The 22,337-nt window shown below is 31.8% G+C and overlaps 1 protein-coding gene and 1 long non-coding RNA gene across 5 annotated transcripts in view; both read right to left on the reverse strand.

Annotated features, from left to right (window-relative positions):
- The window catches only part of LOC117182183, a 16,412-nt gene extending 4,914 nt beyond the window's left edge, over window positions 1-11,498 (reverse strand). The window contains exon 1 of the long non-coding RNA XR_004468280.1: window positions 11,380-11,498. This is a non-coding gene — a long non-coding RNA (uncharacterized LOC117182183). The remainder of the gene's footprint in view (window positions 1-11,379) is intronic.
- Window positions 1-22,337, reverse strand: part of LOC117182181 (RNA-binding protein fusilli) — a 141,491-nt gene that overhangs the window by 93,798 nt on the left and 25,356 nt on the right. For all 4 annotated transcript variants that reach the window (XM_033375239.1, XM_033375238.1, XM_033375237.1 and 1 more), the window contains exon 2: window positions 12,992-13,186. In XM_033375239.1, the coding sequence (XP_033231130.1) occupies window positions 12,992-13,186 (195 nt within the window). The remainder of the gene's footprint in view (window positions 1-12,991; window positions 13,187-22,337) is intronic.

Genomic DNA, 22,337 nt, shown 5'->3' on the forward strand with positions numbered 1-22,337 from the left:
CCATGTTGCCCTATCTATGCTTTCGATTATCTTATTTTGGAAATCTATGCGCACATCCGGTTTCTGTAGGTTCTCAATTTTGATTCGCGTTTGTTTTGCTTTATAGTCTCCGTTTTTTTTACAGAAATCATATTGCAAAAATTTACGGGTCTTACCATAAAAGAGTATAATAACTACATAACACGTTGGTTTTCAAACGCAGTAGATAGAGAAGGTGAAAAGCAGCTAAGATTAAATAAATAAGGTTGTTTGATTGTATTCATTCTGTTCTTCGTTCTGTTTAAAAAAATGTTAAGCTCGTAAGCCATTATCTCTTACTTTTTGACGTTTAAAATTCTGTTAAACGTAAGTGGGCTTTTACTATTATTATAAGATTTTTTGACTGTATTAATTCATTACTTCGTTGTTTTTCAAATAAGTGCTTTCATTGTACAAGGCAAGTCATGTTGGCATACAGAAAGCTTTTTTTTCATATAAAAATTTCCTTGGATCTTAAAATTGTTTTTCATTCCATTTACAAATAAGATTAAGGCACATTACAGAATATCAATTTTTGGCAAAGTAACATTTAGTATAGTCGCTATTAATATGTATATATTAACTAAGAAGTTACTTCAATAAATTCTTTTTACAAGTTGAAGAAAATCCCCATGATGACCAATATTTTGTTGATTTATTTGAAACTTTTGGCAGTTTTTGTTTACAAAATTTCATTATTTATAAGAAAGAAATTGTTTCAGTTACAGACTTTTTAATAATTATTTTTAAAAATGTATATCTTTGCGAAATTTTATCTGCGGAAGTACTGTTCTTAAACAACTTGAAACTCGTGCCTTGCGTATTTTTCGTAATTCTTCACAATTACCTGTTTAAAGTTACTTTTTTAAAACACTTTATAGAAAGACTTTTTTATTCTACGGAAATGGTTATTTTTTGTTATAAGGTATAGATCTAGAAATAAACAATGTAAAAGTTTAAAGTGTTAAAAGAACAATAGTTTCTCAGGCATCATTTTGCAAATATATTAATTTTGCTAGGAGATGAATTCCTTAAAACACTGCAACTAAAAATTGGTTTTTTAACAGTCGCCCCAGTACTAACCGAAAACTGCCAACCGAGGTTCCGTTCGTTGTAATTCCAGTGCCGCGTCAGTACAGGCATAGTACCAACTGCAGTACCGTCCCAGTACCAAGTGTGAACTCCCAGCCGAGGTACAGTTCGTAGTAATGCCAGTACCGCGTCCGTATTGACTTTCAGTACAACCCCAGTACCAAGTGCTAACTCCCAGCCGAGTTACCTTGGCAGTAATGCCAGTACCGCGTCAATACAGACTTTCAGTACAGACATAGTACTAACTGCTGTACCGTCTCAGTACCAAGTGCCAACTCCAAGCCGAGTTACCTTTGGCATTAATGCCAGTGCCGCGTCAGTACAGACTTTCAGTACAGACATAGTACTAACTGCTGTACTGTCCCAGTACCAAGTGCCAACTCCCCGCCGAGTTACCTTTGGCATTAATGCCAGTGCCGCGTCAGTACAGACTTTCAGTACAGAGATAGTACTAACTGCTGTACTGTCCCAGTGCCAAGTGCCAACTCCCCGCCGAGTTACCTTTGGCAGTAATGCCAGTACCGCATCAGTACAGACTTTCAGTACAGACATAGTACCAACTGCTGTACCGTCCCAGTACCAAGTGTCAAATCCCAGCCGAGTTACCTTTAGTAGTAATGCCAGTAACACGCCGTCTTCAATCCAGTATTATGCCTGTACCACGCTAGTACCAGGAATCCTAGTGCGGTACTGGCGCTGTACCAAGCCAATGGTCATTTCCCATCTGGGCAGTTGAGAGAGGGCAAATAATAAAAGGTTACGGTATAATGGTAACGTTGTATCAATGTTTTAGTTATTCCTGCTGGAAGCAGGTAAACAATGGAGCTTCTCATTGTCAGTAAACATCTTCCCATACAAAATATTAATTATGATCATTTCATATAATCATTCATATTAATCATTTAAAAGCGACCAGACTGAAAACCAGAAAGTAAATATTAATTCTAAAATATTGTAATCATCTAGATTTTTTGTTTCAGTAAATCATCCATCAGCTCCAATTTTTTAAAGAGGACAGTTAGTTGGACGAGAAGTTTATTTCAAAAATCACAGTGAAATAAGTTATATAGCATTTTTAAATTCACAGGCTGATGATTTTATCATAGTATAGAATTTAGATTTTAAATACAAGATATTTTAGGCCAGATACTTCATTTTGAAAAATTACCATAATCAAATTTAGGATTTTCACGTAGAACGTAAAAAAATTGAAATGAATTTTTAAAAGATAACTTTGCTTGATATGGCCTTTTTAATTAGAATTTGAAATAAATATAAAATAATAAAAGTGTGAAAATTTGCTATTTGAAAAATTAGAATAGAAAGGAATCTCTATATTATTTTACATTTCGCCTAGATTCATGTCAGTAACGTAATCTTGAGGTATACTTAACGAATAGAACCCCTATTTACTGTGGTGCCATGCCAGGTAAGCACAGACAATGAGAATATTGCTTGCAATGAGATAAAAATATTTTTCATCCACAAGAGTAACCTTGCTGATAAAATAACATATCTTGGCTTGCTTAATAAAATGACGGGAATCGCGAAACTTTTGTAAGTGTTCCTTTTCAGAGGCTAATGGATTGTTTCGCGAACCTGGATACAAACCCTGTGTGAAATATCAATTCAATGAATAATTAAAAATCGAGATCCGTGAAAAGATACTCAAAAATATATAATTCCAATAATTCATACAATTTTAATTTTCCCCCAAAGAAAGACGTCGCTGAGATATAAGGAATCGATGCTTTTGGCGAAAAATGCCGCGAGCAGTCTCAATATTCAAACTTTGTTTATAAAAAAAACGTGTTTCTTATTCATAAAAAATGTCCCTTCTTAGAATGAGTTGCTAAAGAATAAAAATATCTTTTCTTCTTATTCCACGCAACATCCCCATAGTCAGTACGTATTTGAGGCGTAGAGGGATGAGACGATGATGCGAGAAACCGTGAATTAATCAACGCGTCGTTCCACAGATCGCTTTTGAATTACTTTCCATCCTTTCATCTATTCTCAGGATGAAAATTGCAATACACTACGGCAATATTTAAATTAATTTTATTAACATTTTAATTGTACGATACAAACTGCCAATTAATAACAATTTGAGAATATTTAGAAATATATAAATATCTTTATTTTCGTTATTGTTATGAAAAAAGTTGATTTTTTATCCCTCCCTTTTTGTTTAATCACACATTAATAATAGAACCATTAACTAAATTATTTCGACATTCTTAACAAAGTTTGAAATATTACTAATCACATTTCAGAAAAAAGAAGTATAGCCCCATTAGGGTTGTTTCGCGATTTTAGATCAAATAATTTTGTAATACATCATTTTAATATGAATCGAAGGGGCGTTATAATTTTTTTTCTTTTGCGTCGTTCAGCAGAAAGAAATTATTAAAAATTGACGGCGGTAAAACACTTATTCAAATTGGTGTCACGTGGGTGCCACGTGACTCAAAGGTTCTCATATCTATCAATGTGGCGATGTGAAACTCATGATAAAGAGGTTAGGCCACGGTCTGCTGTCAATTCTGACTATTTTGATTTGATAGCTTTATTTGTAAGCTTATTGTAATATTTGGTTTAAGAGTCAGTAGTATGTTGAAGGAGAACTGTAGGTGCAATTATTAACATATTTTAAAATCGTACATATTTACGATTACTTTTTCAATGAATTCTTTATATATACCATAAAAATATCTATTTTTGGTAGATTTCCTCTACTGGTTTTTACGAAACCCTTCTTTGACATTTTTTTTAAACAATATTTTGTAACTTATTTTCGATGTGCACATAAACAAAACAAAAAATCGTCCCAGAAAAAGATATTTGAGAATCATCGGACACGTGAGCTGTGATTGGTGGAAAATCTTTGACGTCAAAGGGGACCTCCAATCGACATCGCGATAAAAAATTCATATTTCAAAATTAAATTAAAAATAGTAAACAATATGTTAAAAATATGCCCGCTGCGCGGGCACATTTTCATTACGTGATGGGTGCGCGACGCTTCGCGCAAAGTTTGACCGCATCTAGGGCGCGCAGGTGCGCTCTCGCGCTTCATGCTCGTTTTCGTACGTTTAATGAATACACTTTAACTAAATGTTTTCAAAGATCGTAAATTCTATAAATTAAATCGAAACCTTGATTTAAACTTCTGAGGAATTACAGCCAAAAATTGTAACTGAAATTTTTTCTGATTTGTTTTTAAAGAAGGTTCTCAAAGGACCTATGGCTTTGACGATTACATTCTCATTACGAAACTCGCGCTTCGCGCTCGATAACTTATATCCAATTGAAAAACTTCATCAAGATAATTTGTAAATCTTGTTAAAATCTACTAAAAACAACGCTTTAAACTTATGAATCTCTTAAAAATCCAAAATTGTATATTTTTAGAAATGATCCAACTTTTGGAACTTTTGTCTAATTAAGAAATTTCATGATAATAGTTTCGAAAAACATATATTTTATATCTAGTAGAAATTTGGATTGATATTTCTCAACCTATTAAGGGAATGTGACACAGCTAAATACCTATATTACCGACCTCACTTTTTCAGTTCACTTAATGTTTTTTTGAACCTAAGAACTTTTTTTGTAAATAAAATATGGAACTGAAACTTTAAAAATTGTATTAGAGTACAATAAAGTACGTTTAGGTACTGCATTTTGGTAGGAACTTCACTGAAAACTATTTCGTCTTTTTCTGAACCTCGACATTTTTTGAACGTTCGAACTTTTTTTATACACAAAATATCGGGCTCAAACTTTGAGAAATGCAAGAGCCGAAAGAAAACTACGTTTAAGTACAAAGCTTAATAATAAAAGATGTAAAAAAAAAACTTTCAACTATCCATTCCATCGGCATCAGCCGGTAACGTTGTACACGAAAATACGAACCCTCTAGAGCCTCGTCTAGTGGCCGCCAGGGTTCGTATTTTCGTGTACAACGTTACCGGCTGATGCCGATGGAATTGATAGTTGAAATATATTTTTTTTACATCTTTTATTATTAAGCTTTGTACTTAAACGTAGTTTTCTTTCGGCTCTTGCATTTCCCAAAGTTTGAGACCGATATTTTATGTATAAAAAAAGTTCGAACGTTCAAAAAATGTCGAGGTTCAGAAAAAAGATAAAATAATTTTCAGTGAAGTTCCTACCAAAATACAGGACCTAAACGTACTTTATTGTACTCTAATACATTTTCCAAAGTTTCAGCTCGATATTTTATTTACAAAAAAAGTTCTTAGGTTCAAAAAAACATTCAGTGAACTGATAAAGTGAGGTCGGTAATATAGGCATTTAGTTGTGTCACATGCCCTTAAAAAAAAATTTCCCTTTTTTTTAAATTTTCAAAATGTTCAAAAGCATAAAACTTTTTGAAGTTTTATCAAATTTAAAAATATCAGCAGGATAATTTGCAAGTCTTTTTGACACGTATCTCAAAATTTGACAAAAATTTCTAAAACTCATAAAAAATTTTTATTCAAATTTTGAATGAGCTCAAACTTTTTGAATATTTGTCTGAATGAAAAATGTAACTGAAATAGCTTAAAAATATATTTGATGTCTAATGATGAATTTAAATGAAATTTCCTAATCTTTTAGAAAAATATTTTTTATATTTTTCTGAACATTTTCAAAATTTTCAAAAGTATATAACTTTTCTAATTTTCATTGAAATTAAAATTTTTATTTAGATAATTTGCAAGTCTTCTACCATTTATAAGAAACGTTGACAACAATTTTTAAATTTGAAAAACATTTTTTTTTAAATTTTGAAAATGCTCTGAATTTGTTAATTTTGGTTGTAAGTCTTTTTTTAACGAAATTAATCTTTATTTTGGAAACCTTTGAAGTATATGAAGGGCTGACTAGATTGGACAAATGCTTCAAAAGTTAGCATGGTTACAACATTCAGGTAACCATACATACAGACAGACATACAGACAGACACCGATAAAATTGTATGATTTTCGGATTCCGTGAGTGCCGAGACTTAAAGATCCGTTAAAAACCAGAGATCGAAAATTTGGACGATTACATTACACTCTGATGAATGAGAATGTAAAAAGTTTCTAAAATTTTGAAAAAGTTCTAATTTGTTAAATTGTGGGCTAATCAGAAAATTCAGCTAGAATAGTTTTGAAATATATTTGGTATCAGTAAAAATTTTGAATGAAATTTTTGCAATCTATGAAAAAAATAATTTTTTGTATTTTTTGAAAATTTTCCAATTTTTGAAAAGTATATAACTTTTCTAATTTTCATAAAAATAAAAAATTTTATTTAGTTAATTTGCATGCATTTTACCCATCTATAAGAAACTTTGACAAAAATGTATAAAATTTAAAGAAAAAGAACAATTTCAAAATTTTCTAAATGCTCTCCATTTTTTAATTTTGGTTGGAAATGTCTGATTAACGAACTTAACCTTCATTTTGGGGACCTTTAGAAGTGTATGAAATGCGGACTCGATCAGACACATCCTTCAAAGGTTAACGTGGCTACAACATTCAGGTAACCATACATACAGACATATATACAGAAATACAGAAAGATAGACGGACACCGACAAAATTTTATGATTTACGGATTCTGTGCGTGCCGAATCGTAAAGATCCGTTAAAAACCAGAGATCGAAAATTTGAACGATTACATTACACTCTCATGAATGAGAATGTAATAGTATATTGTGCTACAAGTGTGAAAAGTAGGCAGTTGCACACGAATGTTAAGTTAGCTGTACGAGCCAGAGACGACCCGAAGATGTTCCGATGGCAAGTACTATAAACTTCACAAGAGTTTCAACTGCCTAATTTTAGCTCCTGTAGCACACAATATTTTTTTCTAACAAATGCGGGAAATTTTCAATTTGAGAAACAATAAAAACCAATTTTTTGAAAAATTATGGTAATTTTTGGAAATTGATGGTATAATTACAAAAATTACCTAAAAACTCCTGACATTTTTGGTAAATTTGTAAATGACCGAAAATTCATCAAATCATAATGAAGTGAAGTTATGATTCCGACAATTCTGGAAAGTAATTCTGATTCGAAATGCGCAAGCGCAACAGCAAGAAAAAGTAATCTTACTCAAAGAGCGCAAGCGCAGCAGCTAGAAAAAGTCTTTTTCTAACTGCTATTTACCACGTTTTCGGAATTGGTCACTTCCCGCACGCAATACATGCCTCGAAAAATCGAACTTTTCGTGCGTGAGTTAAACAAAATATTTTATGGACGTTTTTATAATTATAATTTTTTATACTATAAGATCAATTTATTGGAAAAACGATATCTGACTTTGGAAACAACCCTATTAAAAATGTTTCCAATCCTAAAATACAAATTTGTGGAACGCTTGAATCACCATATCCTTAACAGAATATATAATTTCTTGGTCTTAGCGCAAATGGATCCTGACATTCTACAAATTAATAATAGAGTTAATGCTTTCACGATGATTCATTTTGATAAGAAGAGAAACGAGTGAAACCCGAAATATCTCTTTTTATCATTATAGAAAATAGAATTTCATAACAATATTTTTTGTTATTATGCAAACAAGTTAGGTACTTTAAACATAAATTTGAAGTTAAAAAGAATTGACAAAAGCGGTGAAAGGCCATTTGCCGTCAGACCAAAAAATTTTATAATTCGTTCCACACTGCGGTGCAGTTTAAAAATATAAAATTAAAGGACCAGGCTAAAAATGTGGACGTAGAATTCTGAAAAAGGCGGACTAAAAAGGTTAGAAGAGTCTCTGCCTGTAAACGTTATAGACATGAAGAAAATTAAATATTAAGCATTAAAGCTTTGGTTACGTTAAAATGCCACTGTTTTTTTAAGATACAGCTTTTAAGTTAAATGTTTACCTAGAGATAAAAGATAAAAATAAACATAATCATTCTAAATTTCAAGGTTTCTTCAGTACTTTTTTAGAATTCATTAGTCTTTATAATTTCTAAATTTTCAAATTAATTATTTCGTTTTCCGTCCATAAATTAATTTGCTAAGTTATTTAATAAATTAACTTTTCACACATATTTTTCAGATGATGTAAGCGTAGATAAATAACAGACCGTAATTGGTATAATGTTTGCGTGAAATAATAAATTTGGTCTAAACTCATTTTTCAAATAGAATTTAAATACTACTAAGGGAAAAAAATAAAAATGTAAACTTGTTAACTTAATTAGGCCAATTTGATGTTTAAGTCGTACCCTTCTAATTAGTCTTGAAATTAAAATATAATTATTTTTGCTTAACTGCTAGAATGTCGCGTTGGCACTATTGTTCTCTGACGTCGATATGAAGTAAAAATTAAAAAAAAAAACTAATAGCATATATATTCAACCGAGTAAAGATTTTGTTCAATGTTACACTGAGGAAAGAAGTAATGTAAACAGTGGAATATGCTACGATAATTGAAAATATGCTCAAAAGTAAGTATATTTTTCTCATCGAGTTCATATCTACATAATTTGTGGGTTTACGTCCATGACTTTCACTGACCATATACCTATAAAATGTTGCAGCACAGAACTAGCCCAGGTGGAAATACACCACCGGCCCAGTACTGGCCCAGTACAGCCTGCCGGAGTTCCAGTACTGGCTTGTAATGCTTGGCGGTACTGGCGTGCCAGCACTAGCGCAGTACTTACTGCCAGTACTAGGGAAGTACTGGCAAACCGATGGCGTACGAAAATGCCGGAGTTAATTTTAAAAATGATAAAAAATTATTTAATATTTTTAAAGATCATCCATTCATCATCATACGACTGCATATCATCCAAATATTATTTATAATTACAAAAATATAATTTTGAAACTATTTGTTTAATTTTAACACTCACTGTTTCTATAATCTAAAGATATAACAAAAAAGGAATTTAAAAAATAAATAATAATTGACTGCGAGTATTTTGTCAATACTTGTTTATGGCACTGCTTAGAATGAATACATATATTACATTTTTAAACATTATATTACAAATACAATTTCTAACGCTAAGGGGGACCCGAACCTACATATCTATACCACCTAAATCTATCGCCTAACAGTCAGGAGTGATAACCACTGCGCTAAACCGACATGTTGAAACTTGGTGAAAAAACCATCCTTATAAGCTACAGTTCAGAAAAGTTCAAATACCAAATTTTGAGCTCTCTTTTTCTAATTATTTATTATTATAGGACGTTATGTGAATGTGAAACACACGAACTTCTAACAGGAATATCAATGAAATAATTATTAAATAAATCATTTAAATCGACTGCAATTTTTCTTCGTGTAATATTTTATTTTTTCGCGGTTTAGACCATTTTAAAAGTTCTGATGAGAACATTTAATGAACATTCAAAACTTATATCAACGGAACTTAGAAATTCTACCACGTTGCGCAACCATTTTTTTAATGACAATTTTCTTTAAACCTTCGTATAACGTTTTGTTTTTTTAGTTTTTTTAGACTATTCTACAACGATTAAGACATACATCCAATGTAATTTTTTCTGAACATTTAAAATTTCTCGTGGAGGTGGAACTTAGAATGTTTTCCTTAAAAAAGTAATAGAAAAAAAATGTTTTCACCTCAAATGTATAGTCAATTTCTCGACATTTCAAAACACCCTGACAACATTTGTAGACGTGTTTTTTTAAGTCTATTTTTGTACTACTGGCATAGCGTCGCCCCGGTCGTGCAGCTAACGTTCTGCCAGTACTGGGCCAGTACTGCGCCGGTGGTGAACTCCGGCACACTACCGTCATTTCCTTTCTCAGGAGAAAGTTTTTATTTCTGCGAAATATAGAAAATTCGTTTTTTAATCGCTATCCACAGCTGATTTTGAAATACCATCAAAATTCTTAGTCGATTTTCTCGGAACGATTACGATTTTACATATATTTTTTCCCCTCTTTTGAAAAATTCCCATTTTGCTCGTTGCATAATTTTGTACTCTTTAAATAATCTAGATGCGAAAATTACGAACTGATTTCTAAATAATTATAATTCTTATGAACTTCCTTTTTTGTCCCTGAATTTTGTCTTATTTCTCAAATTAATGCGGCCTATAAGAAAAGTCAAAAAGTCCTAATCAAATAAACTTTTTATTCTCAATTCTTATTCTAGAAAAATTAATTTGAAATAAAAAAAAATGAGGCAACAAGCCAAGTCAAGACGAAGTTTAGAAATCATTTTTTGAATCAGAAATTTTGCTACGTCTTAAAATGTTATTGATTTTAAATTGTAACAATTTACAGAATAAATATAAATAAATTTGGAAAAAATACATTTTTGGAATTTGAAATTAAAAAATACCAAATTGATAATCCAATAAATGACTGCGTTAGAGGGTTTTTTTAAGCGTGTCAATAAAAACGGATTATTATTTAAGATAACACTGCTTCTGCATATAAAGTATGAAATATGGTGCAGTGAGATTTAAAATGAAAATTTTTATGAATTACTTTATGATACGTAAATTGATGTCTCGAATTGTATCTTCGCACTAATATATACACCTGGATATACCTAATAACGGGAACAGCCAAGCTTTCCCGGTGAGAGCAGAGAATTTTCGCGAAAGCGGCGCTGGTTGGACAATGACCCTAAGGCGAGATCGCAGGTGCACGACGACTATTCAAACCCGGATGTGAACCTTTCGAACCTGCGATGCGAAAGAGGCGCTGATGATTAACGTCCCGGTCTAGCAGATTTCATCTTAAATGAGTCGTTCTGTAAATTTATCATTACTTTACCGCAAAATTGAAGGTCACTTATATGATTAGTTTTCTTCTTATAACAAATGAAATAACTACGTCATTTTTTATTTTATAACGCTCAATTTTGTACCAAATATAGAAAAAGAGTTCTATTAATTTGTTTTAAAATTCACGAAGATATAAATTTTAAATTTATTGTTTATAATCGTGCCTGATTCACGAAAAAGATCACAGAAAAGGATCGACGCAGTCAGAGGAGGCAGAGTGGAGGAATCAAGATGTATTTTTTTTAATTTGGACTAGCTTTTTGTGCTGATTACAAATCTGTTTGTTGCTTCTCGACAAAATTACGTATAATACATCATGTTTAATACTATTTTATTTATCTTCCCTCATTTTGCCAATATATAGTTTATTTAATTGACTAGAATATATACTTTAATCATTTAAAGATTTACATATGAAAAATTACTTTTGCAGATAAATGCTAAAATTTTTTCATTATTGTCTAATTACCATACGTACACGACAGCGGCTTTCCCCACTTCGCCGCCAAAGACAGCGTAAATCCTTCTTCCACAATCAGTCACCATAATTAACACATAGTACAGCTCTCATTCTATACTTGATGTAAATTTCAACTTTGTAGGTTATAAAACATCTAGCAAAATGACACAAGACAAAAGACAGATTTATGGAAATCGACAAAAGATCGCGACACTTCTGTTACCAGAACAGTTTTAACCAGACAAAATCAACCAGAGTTCATTAACTAGAATTCTCTAGTCATATTAACCATAATTTCGGATTAAAATAACTAGAAATTTTTTTAATTAGACGCGTCTAGTAACTTTAATTAGAACTTTTTTTGAGTGAATTTAATTATTAATAATCGTTTTACCGATAAGTGTACTTGATAGCACGACTTTGCAGAGGACAATAACCGACTTTTTCTTGAGATTCTATTGGCCAAATCTGTATAAATTCAGATGAAAAATAGTCCATTTTTTAATAAAAAATGAGTTTTTATGAAAACTACTTATTATTTTGGGCTGAAGTTTTGCAAACTTTTTTAAGGTGGTAAGGGACACATTTTCTGAGTTTTAAACTTGTTAATTCATGATTGCTATAATAATTGCATATTTAAGAAAAGATACCTTGGTCGCAAATATATCGGCTTTTGTTCTGCATATTAGCACTGTAAGAATCCGAAGTCAAATTTCAAGTAGCATTTTTTGTCGCAAATGAGCCTTTTTTAATGGTGTTTCTGGAGTAATACTCGATGCGAAAGAAAATTGAAAGCTTTTAAATGTAAAGTAGGATAGATACAGAGCTGCGTCGTCCCGTTGATATCCATTGCTTTGTAAAAAATTAATAAGACATAGCAGCGGTAGCCGCAGTTGTTTTTATAAAAATAGAAACATTTTATGATAGGAAAATTGGACGGTTTGATTAGCTGACATCTAATTTCTTGGAAAAGTAACTTTTAAACCGATGTTTTTTTATTTAAAATAGTGGCAGCTAGGATAAAACCTCTTTTTCGTTGACAAATGTGGACATTCTGCTAGGTGCGGACTATATCTGCCGAATAAATATAAATATCTAATTTATCGTCCATTGAAAAATAGAATGATTCTATGTGTTTTACAAGTGTAATGTTTTGAGGTTGGAGATTAATCGTTTTATTGATTAAATTTATGGATGATTTATTTTGGATTTGAATTAAGTTTAACTTTCATACTTAACTGATGCAGTAATGTTTCACCTATATCAAAATGTCAAATATTCATACTGTAAGTATTTCAATTAATTTATATACTCAATTAATAATAGCCCTATTTCTCTAATTAAATAAAAATTTGTAATTCAAACAATAATTAAAATAAAAAAAGCGATGTTGTTAGCAAAGGCCTTGGTGGATGGCGCTGCCCCGGTCTACTTATCAAGTATAAAATAATTGAAATATTTCGGGGAAAATGTCCTTTTAGAAAACGATAAAAAATTATTTATATTCTATTTTTTGACTCCTAAGCCGAGCCTGAGGCAATCTCATTATCCGGTCTCGTCTCGGTCTTTGAAAAGCATAGTGTCTGCGTGGCTTTAATAGAAGAAAAGATACTAAGAAAATCCGTCTTACCTGTTGAATGGCCTGGTGTAAAGGAATGCCGCGTTCACGGAGGGTTTGTTCTGTCAGGGCCGGCGCATGTGCTACCGCAGCTTCGCTCACAACACCACTACTACCGGCAACAGCTGGATTTTCACTTCCCGTACCATTCTCGGTTGTTTCGTCCATGACCATAGGTCTGACGATGTATTGTTGCCTGTCCATCACCTGCAATAAAAAAACAGTTGAAAATGTCAGACTTGCAGAACAAAAATCTTAAAAATAGTATTTAAAGTATCAGTGCATTGGTAGATTAGAATTTATAGTTCTTGTCAGTTATCACACCTTGCGGTTATGATGCCAAGCGACATTAACTAAGTTTACAGGCGCTATAAGGATGCTTTTTCGCGCGGCACTATTTGAAAATAATCAGCAAATTAACATTCCAAACAGGGTTAATTTTAAGGTCAACTAGCTTATGTTTTAGGGTAAATGTGATGAATTTGATCGGTCGAGAAACTATAGATGAGAAATCTATGTGAAATATTAATTGGATATGATTAGTTATAAAAACAGTGGTAGTTATGATAACTATTCGATATTATGGCGAATAGGTGTACACAGTAAAAAAAAGTGTTCAAAATGATACCGAATCAATATCATTTTGATATACAACAATAATGATACGGAATTCAATAGCATTTTGATCGGCCGAAGTGAATGATCGACTTTTGAGATCATAATGATCTGATTTGTGATGATGTATGATGTCAAACCAAGATGGCTGACGTTCTCACAATACTTAAGCTCATATTCAAGCTTTTTATGGTTTCTGATCGTGCAGTGTACTTGAAAAGTTAAAAACTAACGAACTCTGATATTAGAAAATATCGCCTATTAAGTGTAGTTGTCACTTGCGTGCGGTTCGATACCATTTTTAGGTTATGTCGTTATGACACCGGCGCCAACAATTTGCGGCCATTTGGCTTGGTCCGACAAATGAACCAAAAAATGAGATCAAATTGATTCGAATGTAAGATCACTATGATCTCGAGAGTCAAATGATCGCTGGAGCAAAATGCTCTGCAACAAAATTGATCATTTTTTTTACTGTGTATGATAATCAGTAGCTATCATGCCTGATACATATGATACCTAAAAGCTATTATGCCTAGTAGACATAACAAGGTTCGACAGATAGTTACATAGTATTTGTATCACACAGTAAAAAAAAGGATCAATTTTGTTGCAGAGAATTTTGCTCCAGCGATCATTTGACTCTCGAGATCATAATGATCTTCCATTCGGATCAATTTGATCTCATTTTTTGGTTCATTTATCAGACTAAACAAAATGGCCGCCAATTATTGGTGCCGGTGTCATAACGACACAACCTAAATATTATATCTAACCGCACGCAAGTGACAACTACACTTAACAGGTGATAGAAAATATCACCTGTTAAGTGTAGTTGTCACTTGCGTTATTTTTTCAACTTTTCAAGCACACTAGACGATCAGAAACCATAAAAAGCTTGAATATGAGCTAAAGTATTGTAAGAACATCAGCCATATTGGCTTGACTTCATACATGATCCCGAATCAGATCATTATGATCTCAAAGTCGATTATTCTCTTCGGCCGATCAAAATGCTCTTGAATTCGGTATCATTTTGAACACTTTTTTTACTGTGAACAATACCTAGTAGCTATATGATACCTAGTAGGTACGTGTTCTTGCATAAAGTAGAAATGGTGGTCTTAATACTGGCAAGTAAACGCATTGTCTTTATTCATTTATAATTATTTTTCCGTGTAATTATGCCATGTAGCGGTTATGATACCTGGTAAATACGATACATACTAAAACATTTCGAAATCGGACCGATCCCTGATAATATTATGTACCTGAAGTTCTGAACGTTCAAATTAATGAAATATTTTTTCCCAATTCTATTTTATCCATAAATATTGTTCCAACTACAATTTAAAGTGTGCAGTATAATTTTGTTTTAGTACATACATTATTTCCAATATAAATGCACAAACATTTTAGCCCTTTTTATAGATTAAAAAGACATCAGTAAAAAAATTCGTTTATTTGCACGTACAGAACATGAAGCACATGATAATATTGCCTATCGTGGGGCAGAAACTATTATAGAATCGTGATAATAAAAATTTTAAGAATAGTAAATTACATTACCTTTCTTAAAACTCGCAGTATTTCGTAGAATTTTAAATACAAAATAGTTGTTTGAAGATTGTAATAAGTTTATCGAAACCAACTACAGAGAATATAGAAAAGGAAGAATATGAAAAACGATGGACACACTGAAAAAAAGGTAAGTTGGGCCAACTATTCATTTTGTAAGATATGGTACTGCTATTTTGTTAGTTAGGACGACCATTTACTTAATTGCTGGTGCTAACTAAATGGTCACTGAAACTAATGGAATTGTTGTACCAACTAATAAAATAGCAGTAGCAGTACCATATATTACTAACTAAATATTTGACTCAACTAAGCATTATTTTCAGTGCAGGAAATGAAATATTTATGAAAAATGAAAATTTGTCATTTTTTCCAGAAAGAGAATTTTATATAATGTATACTTCTTCCGTGGGAACTTATGTGTCTTATAGAATGAACTGGAAAAAAGAATGTTACATAAAAAACTAATATTTTTCCACTTCTTTTGTCATTTTTCAGAAATATTAAAAGGTTTTTTTCAGTTTTTGTAATATATTCAAAGACGAGCTCATATGTTTTTCTCTTTTCTTTTTTGAATGAAAATGATTGTGAGGCATCACATACATTTTAACCTGTATCTCACATAGTACTTATTAGTATGTATAGTTATAATACAGTACCGATCAAAAGTATGATTCACCTGTTTTTCGATGACCGCTTAAGTTCTGTTAATATCAATTATATGCGAGTTAAATTTTTTCTCTCTGAAATATGCTGAGACGGCTATCTAAACTTTCAATGTTCTTTGCCTCATTTTAAAGGTAATTCCACAGACATTTCATCTGTAGAAAAACAGTAATAATAAAAAATAAAATGATTACATATATTGTATATTTCATAAAGATTTGATATAAATTTTCGTTCCAACTTAAGCAATAAATTGCAAAATAATATAAACAAGTTGGTGCGAATTCAAAAAAAAATTACCTTTAAAAATGAGCCCAAGTACATAGAAAAATGTTAATTATTTCAGATATTATTTAAATTTGAGGAAAATATTCAAATTTGCACTATATTATTGCACTGTCTTCTTAAAAAGTTGACAAAATGATTAAATGCTAAGTTTATCTTATATAGTAAATTAGTTATACCTAGAGTGTAGTAAGGGGTTTTAATTAATCGTTTTAAGTTCTAATCTACAAAGTATCTTCTATCCTTTTGAAAAAACTATCATAATAAATATAAAAATAGTGCTTTTTTCAAAAATAGTCAGTCCATTGGTATTAGGTGTAAGTCCGAAACGTAAGGTGTACATATTCCTTTTTGGTCAATCAGCTCGGTATTTTGCCACTTTTATGCGAGTTGCGGTAAAGATACGATAAGAGAAACTGGAACCGGTTTTAGCATCGTACATACCGAGCTTAAGGAATAAGTAATGAGGCGATAAGGAAGGAAGGATGGCCGCGACTTGCCGGGTTGAGGAAGTGAGAACCCTTGAAGCAGGTTACTCCTGTAATTATGCATCCACTGCCTGAGAGCTCTAACACGTTATAAGGAATGCATATTTATAGGCGCGCCACGATTAACGAATAAGAATTTCATCATTAGGCCATATCATGGGGGGCTTCGTAAATCGACGGAATGGACAACATCCGGACATAACCGAATCAAGATTTCTAAAATACCAGGCACCAAAACTTATTACCGAATTCCAAGAGCTTTCGTATTTTTCAAATCAAATTATGTACATTAATAGGCTATAGATATCTTGTTTTTATGGGCTTTTAAGGTCTCATATCTTTAAGGTCTTGTCAAAAATCAGGTCTCTGGACAAAATGTTCTATTATGTTGGGCTGTGTCTAATCGCCCGAAAAATTTGGAAAGTTCTGGCGCGAAATTTAAATTGCAACGGTTTATTAATTAAAAACCTTATTATTAGTTTTTAATCTAACGAGTAATATATAGCAGCGATTTAACCAAATTTTGTAGCATTTTTTAATACTGTAGAAAGGGGACCCAGGCGGAAATATTATGTATAGTTTATACATAGTGTGAAGTATTACATATAATGTTAATTTGTTTTATACATTTTCTGTATAAAAAAATGAATGTTATACATAAAACTTCTCACTATATATAAACCATAAAATGTATAATTTTTCCGTCTGGGGATCTTCAAACTCAGTATATTTGCTCCGCAAAATAAGCTGATACAGAAAATCCTACCATTGGAAGATACAGGAAGCGATATAAAACGTAATTTGTTCCACAAGTATGCTACCTGAAGCATGTACGGAATGCCGTTCTTTAGTCGCTTTCCTAAATGGACGAGAGACCTATTATTTTATTACATTATCAATCTGCGTGGGCAGACAAAATTTCCCTGATGCTTAAAGTTCTCGTTGTTACAAAGTTATTTATCTGAAAATGATCCTTGAGAATTGTAAAATGGTTTTCTTGTTACTACCTATAATGGTTATATTTTTGAATATTTTTAATATCACTCTAAAATGACTGAACAATTTTTAAACTGAAGTATTAATTCAAACTGAGGAACTCAAAAGTTAGGCTTCAACCTTTGGAAATTTCGTATGAAAAATTCGCAAAATTGACCAATTTTCAAATGTAGGCAATTATATAGTTAAGAATTCAAATTTTACCGTTTTGTTACATAAACATCAGCATTATAAAATTCAAAATTAAACTCTTTAAAAATTGAGGAATTTCAAATAAAAGATACGTAAAATAAACAATTTAAAAATGAAGATTTCAATCATTAATATGGAATATAGAGGTTAATAGAAAAACTAAAAAAATTTAAGGAATTCAGTACACTAATATTGACAAAAAATCTGACCGCCCCGCGGGCTCATTCTCATCGCGCAGCGCGCGCAGCTGTCATATTTGAGCGCGTCTAAAGCTCGCGACTATTATTTCTCTTATTTCGTCCTCAATACTATATCTTTATATCTATATCTACTATATCTAGGCCTTCGTACGTCTCCCGCATATTTGTGCGCAGGCCTTTTAAAATTTAAGATCGAAATATCACAGAATAAACGAAAGATAAAGTTTACTTCGATTCCAGGTGAAAGATTCACTGCAACAAAAATTAACCTTTCTAGATAAACTTTACATAAATCGAAGATAATTCCCGATTTTTAACCTTGCCTGGATAACACAGACTGACAAGATTTTTAACCCAGAAACTAGACAATACTTTTCTAAAGCATTTTGACGCTCTGAATCAGAATCTGGCTTCAGAATTGTTCAAAGTCTGCTTTTTCTCGAGATATCCTGACATAAATATTCAGAAAGTACTGCTTTTCGCTATATTGGAGACTAGATTACACGGCGGGCTGTTTTTTTTCGTAAAATCTAGTCAAAGCACCTAAGGATTTTAAGGATACTAATTTCGAGTCTGTGATCAGAATTTCAAATTCAAGATGGTGAATCCAATACGGCGGCTACAGTTGCCACACTCTACTTTAAAAATATGAATCAGTGAAAAATTCAATGATTAAAATAGTAGTTAGACATTTCACTGATTAATAAGTGATTTCTGACTTATTTACTAATCAGTTCAGTAACACTAGAGTAAATGAAATAAATGTCTTAAATGAAATACATTTTTTAATTTGCGTGCGGTAAGTTATCCCCTACCGAGTGAGTCACGCCTATCGCGATAGGGAAATGGCTTAATGGTGTAATAATAATAATAATAATAATAATAATAATAATACTAGCTGAATATTAATATTAATTAATTAATTAATATTATCATGAGCCTCAGTGGCTCAGTTGGTTAGACACTCGGACTTCACCTCAGAGGTCCGGGGTTCGATCCCTGAGCCGGTACCTCTAGACATTTTTCAATGTACCTTTACTGAGGTTCTGGTGGTTCGGAACCCACCTTAAGCTGTAGGTCCCCCCATCGTGTACTTGACTGCAACCCAGTCCGTCAATGATGGGGTAAAAACCAGGCTTTGTCCAATATGTCTGGGCAGACTGCTCTCCTCAGAACACTTGATTGCATTATAAAAATGCGTCCGTGACTGATGATATATACCGGGACAGCCCCGTGAAAAATGATCAAATAAAAATCGAACTCTAACCAAAAATGCCTTCGACATATTGGGCAGTATAAGCCTGTGACAACATTTCAACACAGAAATGTTTTTTAGCTGAATTAACTGCGGTAAAAATATACTCGAACTCGTATAAAAATTACTTAATTAACGGGTGTATAAATGGCAGTCCAATCTTGAAAGTAAAGTAATATGTGAGGTTATTTCTCTTTTAAAAGCTTCAAAACTTTTCACCTTTTAAAATATTTGATCATATTTATGGGTTTTTAGTTTTTACTATGAATATTTGACTAAATTTACTCAAATATTATTTTATTATGACTGCTAAATTAACATAGTGCAGTGCTGCGAATTTTAAAAGCGTTTATTTCACTGAATGAATAAGTACCTTCTCACTGATTCATATCTAAAGAGCACGCAGATGCAGATTCGAGATAAGTGACGATCCGAATTTACATGTCCTAACTTTTACATTTTCGCCAATTATCATTTGGCCTAACATACATTCTATTTCTCGAAACTCTCATTAACCATCATGTTTATTTGAACCCACACAGATAAAAACTGAGGGTTTGGTAATATTGCAGCTTAAGTAAAAGTTTCCGCTTTGCATTTAGGTTATACCTTCTCAGATGCAAATTAAATTAAAAAAAAAATCTAACTTTCAAAAAAATGTAATATTAACGTAATATTACAAGTGCATATTGTATCATTTTCAAAATTCCCTCGCTTTTTTGTTACATGCGCAGTTGAAAAAGTCGGATTTTCAACATAATCTCAAAAAACAGTAATATTTCATGTGCAATACCTTCCTTTCAAGAGTGACTAATGTCCACTCATAATTTTAGTTTCTTCATCAAAATTTTCCCAGCGCAATGTCAATTAATCCGAATTATAAAATAAAATGTGCATCATTAACTTGCAAAATTTTCAAAATGATTCAAGGCAGAAGCGACAAAAAAAGGGCTCCATTGGAGTTATTTCAATCCATATTTTGGGTCCATTTAGAAACTCTTTATCATTTGGGTTCCTTTGCAGCTAGAGAGGTTCCATTTTGTGATAGTTCCTTTGGGATCAAAAATTTGTTCTAATAGAAACGCTATTTTTTTCTGTACAAATTCCATTTGACCTAGCTTGTGTGTGTCGAAAATGTAATTATATTAGTGAGCACGAATGTCGCAAGACGTTTTTAGAACGTCATAAAAACGTTCTAATTTAGGCTAAATAACGTTCTAAAAACATACAAAGTTTCAAAGGCGTTTTTAGGACGTACTTAAAATATTGGACATTTTTTGGACTGACTTAAAACGTTTTTTTTTGACGTTCTAAAAACGTATTTTAGACCTAACGTCCTAAAATGACTTTTAGGACTCTTTAAAAACGTCTTTAAATTTCGTGCCCGCTGGGTTACGTTGTCGGAATTGAAATTTTTTTATTTTATGGCGGAGACCATCTTAGATTAAATAATCATGAATCATAAGTACAAACATACGTAAAATAATTAATTATATTTCAAAATATTCACGTGTATATTTTCCTCACTTATGAGTAAATAAAACTAATTATTTAACATACATTTATACTTCAAATTAATTATTATTTACTGTAGGTTCATTATTTACTATAGGGTGATCTCACCTACTCACTTTTTGCTCGAAAAAAACATTGGATGGGCGGAAATTTGAATTTAAAAAATGAGGTAAAATGACCATTACGAAAAATGGTAAATGGCAATTAAATAATATGGATACCGGTGAAATAAAAATGGATTTTGGCTCATTTAAAAAAAAAACGTTATTTTACATTTTCATTTATTAATAAGTTTACCCCTTAAAGCAGCGATTCCCAAACTGCTACCCTGGATAGGGTGGCTACCCGGCGGTAGGGGAATGCGACCCCGGCCGGGTGGCTCGGTAGGCTCCAAGGCAGGGTACCCGCTGTGAGCATGGGACTATTTTTTTGGGGCGATCGTCTTTTCCCCCACGGTTACCTGCCTAACCTTCCCCTTCCACTGCGCAACGACTCTACCCCTCACTGGATACTAAGTTGCTTCAGGCCCTCGATGTGATGTCCCCCATAAAGATAATGCATTTGTCTTTCAAATTGCCCATTTCCTTACCATTGAGTTAATCAATCAATTTTCTATTGTTTTTTCGTAGGTAGAGCTGTTAAAAATTTAAGAAAAAAAAACCGCATTTATCGAAAATTATTAAAAGAGAATATTATTTAAAATAAGGATAACTTGATAATCGCTGGGTGATGTTATTGATCTTCAAAACTTAGTTTTGTAGAAAATGTTGATGTACATTGTTGTCTTTAGAGTTTAGAGTCAAGCGAATCGAAAACAATTAACTTGTTTCAAACGTTTTGACACATAATGGCGATCCTTATCAGTGAGTTTTCTTAAATCTGAAAAGCACATAATTTCTTACAGGTATGCTCTTTTACGTTTGAAAGTACTATTCTTAGAAAAAATCTCTTAACGAAGAACAACTAATGAAAAAACTACTAAAATGTAGTAGGAAAATCTTTTAACAAAGTTTATAAAAATTTTTTTTTAAGTTTTCAGAAAACACTGCAGTCAAAGAACTCTTTTTAAATTATTTTTTAGCCATGTATATTAAATCCCATTTTTTGTATTGAAACCCTTAAACACAGATTTTTATGTATAAGAGAAATAGTGTTATTTAATGAATTTTTCTGCTGTGATGAGGAATTATATCTGTGAAAGTCAAATTTTTTCTATTGAAAGCCGCTCTGTAGTAAAAATACAAAATTAAAAAAAAAAACTTTGTAGCTAAATAATTATTCAAATTTCTTTTTAACTTTTCTTTTCATTATATCAACGAAAAGTTGATGCCAATTTTTTCACAGTAGTAGAAATACACATTGGCGAGGAACATTGTATTTAAAAAAATGTTTCCTCGTTTTCTTATACACAAATTTTCCTTTAACAAAGTTTTGTGTCTCTTAAAATATTTAAATTTTTCAAAATGTTCATAATTTCAATTTTTTAAATTGAAATGTACTGAGTTTCTTGTTTCAAAATTATTTCTATGAAAGAAAGCATTTCCAAAATCACACTGTAGTAAAAAATA

The sequence above is a fragment of the Belonocnema kinseyi genome, chromosome 10 (genome assembly GCF_010883055.1).
Source record: "Belonocnema kinseyi isolate 2016_QV_RU_SX_M_011 chromosome 10, B_treatae_v1, whole genome shotgun sequence".
Taxonomy (NCBI): Eukaryota; Metazoa; Arthropoda; class Insecta; order Hymenoptera; family Cynipidae; genus Belonocnema; species Belonocnema kinseyi.